Consider the following 6,948-nt stretch of genomic DNA (forward strand, 5'->3'; position numbering starts at 1 on the left):
TAAGTTTCCTAAAAGCAATGTGCACAGGCTTAAGTTTCCTTCAAAAATATTGTGAGTTTTTTCCTCCTGGCGGCCTACCTAACGTGCTATAGCTGCCCCAAGTGGACCCGTCCAACACTGGTCAACCCATGTGCTCCCGTCCCTCGTGTTATACCACAGTGCTGCACCATTAGTGAAATATTTTTTTTAAATAACTTTTTAATTTTCATAGTAACTTCAAACATTTTTGGCCAAGACTATGTCTGGTAGCAGCATCATTCATTCTGGAGGTGTTAAGAAGAAGAAGGTTGTCCTAGCAATTAAAGACAAGTTACGTGTTGTTCAACCCGTGAGGCGTCACAGGCAGCCAAATGCCTTCAACAAGTAAGGCGTCACAGGCAAGCCAAATGCCTTCAACAAGTGAGGCTTCACAGGCAAGCCAAGCGCCTTCAACAAGTGAGGCATCACAGGCAAGCCAAGCGCCTTCAACAAGTGAGGCCACACAGGCAACACAAATGCCTTCAACCAGTGAGGCTTCAGCAGCTGGCAGTCAAAACTAACTTTGCTTAATGAACTGTACAGTAATTTTAAGTATTAATTTTAGTGTTGTGTTAGTATAGGTTATGTAAATTGTTAAAAATTCTTAACTTCAAGATGTGTGGCACAAATAATTATTAACAAAAATTTAAAAGACAAAAGAAAATCTTCAAAGTCGTACCTCTTCTGGCCAGCCTTGTATCGGCATCAGAGTCAACGAAGAGCTTCATGTGAAAAAGTTTTCGAATCTCAGGTTGATAGAACATGAGAATACCTTCAAACAGCACCACATCTGCAGGATATATAGTGGTTGTGCTCTCCAATCTGGAGAAAGACATTAATGTTAGGGTAATTCTCAGACTCCATCAATTTTAATTTAAATCTTAATACTGTATGATGATAAATTTGCTATTACAAATTATTAAAATGCTTTGAAAATAATAGGCGATTATTTCCAGTTTGAGTGTCACTACAATAGTATATGAAAAGAACATTTTAAAGCACATAATACATTAAAAATCTTAATGTTTCATTGTCAAAATGTCTTAACTCTGCATTACCAAGTTGAAACTAAAGTGTCATATTTATCATGACACTTTAAATTTCCCTACATGTTACTTGATTACTTGATCCCTCTGGGAATTACCAGAGACAAAGAAAAAAAGGGAAAAGATAGAAGGAAGAGCTTAGAAAAAATGTCTTAGTAAGATTTAAAGCAGCAAGTGTGGCAGGCAACCAGATGACACTGAAGGTGAAGCCAAAACGGTAATAAAGTTCCATCCAAAGAAATAGAATAAACAATAGGAGACAGTCCACTCTGTTAAACCTTAAACAGAGCAGCTATTTTAAGTCCTACATTATAATGTACAAGGGAATTATCAAGGGAATTATTATAAAAGCACCAAGCCATTATGACTATACAGCAACTTGGTAGGGGTCAGGATAAGGATTTGGGATGGGACGGAGAGAAAGAATGGTGCCCAACCACTTGGACGTTCAGGGATTGAATGCCGATCTGCATGAAGCGAGACCGTCGCTCAACCATCCAGCCCCGTGAATGGGTGACCACTTTTTTGGGTCATGGGTGTGATTTTCTAAGAGTGTTCAGTTGCTCAAATTTTCATGCTGTAAAGTTCACATTAACACCTGGCTTTGAGAGAGGAAGGTGCAGCTATCTGTGACAAAACATTATCCCGTGCAGTAAATTAAAAACTGCCAAGAATGCCTCCAAGTCTTCTTTATACTAGAAATGTAGTAAAAATGAACAAATACAACAAAACCTTTTCTACCGTTTTACTATCAGTGCCAACAAAACGTTCTAAAGGGTGCAACAGCTAAAAGGCTACAGCAAATATGGTGGTAATGTATATGGTCTCTGTTCCCACACTTAATTTCACCTTTCACATTTATGTAATAAAACTCTGGCCTTTGAGGGAAACATTTTGTTCATAAGATCCTTAACAAAAATCTACATGGTCTGGATGTGCACTGGGAAATGCATTTTTACACTGATTCAGTGGTTGACTCAATAACGGATATTAACACAATTTTTTTTTTTTTACTGTATTGATTTAGGATCATCTTCTGTTCTGTTTACAAAGGGTAAACAGACCACAATTAGAGCAAAATTATAGTACTGTATCTAAATACATTAAATTTTAGCATACCTTGAGTTTGTACCATAATCATAATTTGGAATTTTGCAGATTTTGCCATCCAGAATTTGCTGGAGTGTATTCAAAATAAGTTCGTTGTCAAAAGCATCAGGATGATCAAAATTAAAGATACCCTGGAAGAAAACATTAATAATGTTAACCTAGGAAAGAATAACTAAAATATCAATTACTAGCAAATATACAGTACCAATAAATTTATATCTGAAGATTGATTGCCAACTCAAAATTATATGGTGTCAATTAGATCATGGGTGTTGAGACAACTACATTACTGCACTACAATTTAACTATAAAAACTGATTTCTACAAAGAACAAATTTCCAATGCAGCCTAAATAAAATAAATACAAATTTTAACTGAACATGAACTAACCTTGAGAGCCCTTGAACTTTCTTCTGCATTGAGAGGGCGGTAAAAGGCATCCTGAGAAATGCAGACCACACGACGCTGAGAATGTTCTATATCATCCTGACCTAACTTCTCCATAATTCTCTTACATACTGTTGACTGAAATATAAAAATAATTTTAAAATAGTTTCTTTCATATTTTAAAGAATAAAAAATATGCACCTCATTATCCAATATTTTGCAAGGTATTTTTTGTAGTTCCGCCAGCAGGCAGTCTCTGGCAAGACTTCTGTTTAACAGCATATTCAACGCGATAGTTGGTGTGTGCAGTCCAACATAGGCACCACAGATCTGATTGTACTTTCCCTTGTATTTGGTTCCCTGCAGTTATCTTTATTTTTATGTTCTTATGGAATAAAATTTGACAAATTTTAAACATTCCTTGTACTGTAGGGGGGTTTACTGAATAGTTTTAGTACCCACTGTATAAACAAACCCCAGATCCAAATGGGGTTTGTTTATACAGTGGCACCTCGACTTACGATATAAATTTGATCGAAAAATGCGACTCGATTTATGATAGTGTTGTCGACTAATGACATTTGTTGGTACACGTTTGGGTCGACCGAGTGCGTGGTTCCCGGTCACGCGGGCCGACCTGCCTCAGTTTACTAGAGCTGCCCGCTTAGTGATGCTCACACCTATAAGAAATCCCGTTTTTGTGGTGATTTTTTTTTTGCTTTTTGAACATAAAACTGATTATTATATATCATGCCATTGGTCCCAAGAAAGTCAGTGGTAAGGTTCAACCTAAGAAAACAGTTGTGAGTAGAGGCAGTAGAGAATGTACTTTCCTCATTAAAAAAAGGGGTGAAGTATGGGAAGAATTGCAAAGTTTTGTTGAAAAAACTCACCCAGATAAAGCTGTAGCAGCCCACTGCATTGACCTTTAAATGACAATGTGATGCCTTACAATAGACAAGTGTTAAAATGTAGGGAAAAACAAGTGTTTTTAGACAGATTTTTAGTAAGACAAACAAGCAGTGAGCCACAAGCAGGTCCTAGTGGTATGCAGGTAAAACATGCCAGAGAGTGTATCCCAGAAAAGTCATCACTGCCTGATATTATAATGAAAGGGGACTTCCAAACAGTAACACCACCACTCTCCCCCCCCCCCCCCCCTCAGCACCATCTTCCATACGCCATCATGAGTCCTCCATAAAGGTAAGATAAACATACGTACTGTATTGTAGTTAGAGAAACAAATTGTATTCAGTATAAAATGTATTTGTAAGTTAATATTTTGAAGGGTGGGAAACAAATTAATTCAATTCCCTTGATTTCTTATGGGAAAAATCGCTTCGACTTACGATTCGTCTTACAACTATGATACAAGCGATGAGTCACAATAACGTGGCTGAAGTATGTTGATCAATCCACACACTGGAAAATGAAGGGACGACGATGTTTTGGTCCATCCTGGACCATTCTCAAGTCGATTGAGATCGACTTGAGATCATTCACAATCGACTTGAGAATGGTCCAGGACAGACCGAAACGTCATTGTCCCTTCATTTTCTAGTGTGTGGATTGGTCAACACCATGATACAAGTTGATAGCAGTGATTACAATGGTGAAGTTGCATTTCTTAGGCACATATATTAGGGGATTGGGTAGCACAAGATACAGTGCAAGTTTGATGCACTAGGTAGGAAACTATGAGGATGAAATTAGGTACTTTTTATCTGTTCCAGTTTTTTGTATCACATTGCAAGTTTGTTTTTTCTAGCCTACCTTTTTGCATGAACGTCGAGTCATTATTTACCTCACCTACATATGTCTAGGGTCCTTTCCTTAGTTGTTGCTGGCATTGCCAATGTCTGCCAATCTTTTTTTTCCCCTTTGGGGGGTTCAAATATATGGAATATGCTCAGGTTCTGGTATGTTTCAGGTGCACAGTGTGGGTCACAAATCGGTCACCTGTTGTATGCTGCTTACACCTTCCCTTGCTGTGTTGTCAAAGTCAGAGCCGGGTGTATGTACAGCAAGCGTTCCCTGCTCTGGACATACAGGCGATGCATTCGATCAAGTTTGTGGACATTTGGGGTCTGATGACTGAGTGGACAACACTCAGGGTTCGTAGTCCTAAGGGTCTGAGTTCAGTACACGGCGGAGGCAGAAACTAATAGGCAGAGTTTCTTTCACTCTGATGCCCCCTGATCACCTAGCAGTAAATAGGTACCTGGGATTTAAGACAGCTGCTATCTGGGAATGTGTGTGAAAATTGGGATTAAGGTCTTGCCCAAAATACAATGCATGCTAATGGCAGTACAAGAATGTAAGAACTCTTGTATAGATAAATAAAAAATAAATAAATGATGTGTTTATACTAGCGTGCATAGCTTACAAATCCCAGATTATATCATAGCCCTGCATTTTAATCAGTAGCTATACATGTACTAAGCACACGATTTTAACTGTTCAAAGCATTATATTAAGTTTTAAAATTTACCAATAATTCATATATGAAACATGTGAGCAATATGGTAGAGAATATCTGAGGTGTGAGCCGTCTTGTATGTATGTCTTGTACCTTAATAATGAATCTTGCTTGGACCTAATGTTCTGTTGTTATTTGTAATGCTTCCCAACCTAACGAAGATCACATATTTCACATATATATTCTAGGAGAGAAGTGTGAAGTCATCAATTCACGACTGGGCTGGTGCCCGCCCCCGGGGGTGACAATAATGGCACTCTCCGCTTCTCTTACCTTCCCGGAGGCTGTGCCTCCAGCCACGCCTATCAAGAAGGGCGTCTTAGGGTTGACTCCATTGGTAAGTCCACCGTGAGGTCTGCTGGCGTCGTCGGTGGACATGACTGCAGTGGTCTGGTCGAGGAAGGAGCTGGTCTGGTCGAGCAAGGCGCTGGTCTGGTCGAGAGAGGCGCTCGTGCTGCTGCTCTCACGCCTCCAAGATCTCTCCGGGCCGCTCCTTAACTCTCCCAATACTCCCCTTAATGATCCCACACCAAGCACTTGGATTGTGCGGCTTTGTTGCAGTAGCTTGCTTGTCCCCCACAGAAAGTGTTGGCACAGCATAACAGCACGTGGCCAAGCTGACTACCTCCCAACTTGACCAAGCTGCACACCCGCTCACCTGGGATCAATAACCTCTAACTCTTTAATAGAGAGTTTGGCTTTAATCTCTTAAGATTTAGAGCAGTTAAAATCAAAAGACAACTCTGTAGAGATTATTTTGTATATTTTAACAATCTTAATTAAAACAAGTAAAAGAGCAGGCCCTAATAAATCAACCAATCAAATATAAATTTATTTATTTATATAATTTTTAATATATGTGAAGGAATTTGAAGGCATATTGGTTTTGTGAAAGAACATAACATTGGTGTTCTTACATTCTTGCAAAGTAACTACTAAATGTTGAATTTCAACAGAATTTGGGCTTTTCCGTTCCGGCGGGTAGGCGGTTTCATGGATTTTAACCCAGTAGGTGGAAAAGCATCTGGATCTCCTGTTTTCTGTCCTACATTGTGGTTTGTTGAGCTTAAACCCGTTGCTCCTTGTTTGTCACCTTTTGAAGAAGTTGTCTGGATCAACATCCTCCAAATTGTTCAGTATTTTAAAAGTTTCCATGAGATCAAGACTGTAATCTTTTGTTAAATTATCTGCATGTTTCTTGCAAATTGTCTATACAGTATACCTAAGTCTATTTGTGTGTACGTCTGATACCATACTCCTTGTATAAAGGAGGCAATGTATGTTTATCTCTCAGACTGTTGGGCAATATGTTTATTGTTTGTGATGTGTGTCTATATATGTATGAACACGTTGTACTGAACGGGGTGAGAATAGCTTGAGCTACCTCATCCCTTTGTGTGTATTTTACCTCAACAAACTTATTTCAATTTCAATTTCGATGAGATCCGCCCTGTCATGTCTGCTTAACAGTGTTGTTACTTGTCAGTCCTGAGTTGACTTAGTTCTGAAATGAGTTTTGTTGTCCAGTATTTTACTTTCCAGGTGTAAAAGGTAAGAATAGGATGAAGGTAAGAATAGGAGGCAGCTAGGTAAGAATAACAGAAGAGGTAAGAATAAGGAAAGGGGTAAGAATAGGAGACGATTACTCTTCACTTCTTTTTCTACCATCCCCCTATCTGTTAAGACATATGTTCTCGTCTCTCTTTTCCGACCCGCATCAGTGACTCTCATGTTTCTTTATTATGGAAATATCTTTTATTCACGTCTTTATTGGAAAAAGTTCAATTATTCAATTCAATTAATTTAATTAAAAATAATTATTTTCCAATTAAAAATAATTCCAGAACTAATTCAACTCTCATGCCAGGAAGGGCCACAGGGCTAACAACACTGCAAACTAGATATGAT

General features: G+C 38.6%; 1 protein-coding gene across 2 annotated transcripts in view; it reads right to left on the reverse strand.

Moving 5' to 3' along the window:
- Uck (Uridine-cytidine kinase) overlaps positions 1-5,724 on the reverse strand; it is a 30,659-nt gene extending 24,935 nt beyond the window's left edge. Inside the window, exons 1-4 of one of the 2 annotated variants that reach the window (XM_045744709.2) lie at positions 5,314-5,724; positions 2,565-2,699; positions 2,184-2,305; positions 698-840 (exon numbers count right to left, since the gene is read on the reverse strand). In XM_045744709.2, coding sequence (XP_045600665.1) covers positions 698-840; positions 2,184-2,305; positions 2,565-2,699; positions 5,314-5,640 — 727 coding nt within the window. In that variant the 5' untranslated portion in view covers positions 5,641-5,724. The remainder of the gene's footprint in view (positions 1-697; positions 841-2,183; positions 2,306-2,564; positions 2,700-5,313) is intronic. The other variant, XM_045744710.2, reaches the window with a different exon arrangement.
- Between the last annotated feature and the right edge of the window lie 1,224 nt (positions 5,725-6,948).

The sequence above is a fragment of the Procambarus clarkii genome, chromosome 8 (genome assembly GCF_040958095.1).
Source record: "Procambarus clarkii isolate CNS0578487 chromosome 8, FALCON_Pclarkii_2.0, whole genome shotgun sequence".
Classification (NCBI taxonomy): Eukaryota; Metazoa; Arthropoda; class Malacostraca; order Decapoda; family Cambaridae; genus Procambarus; species Procambarus clarkii.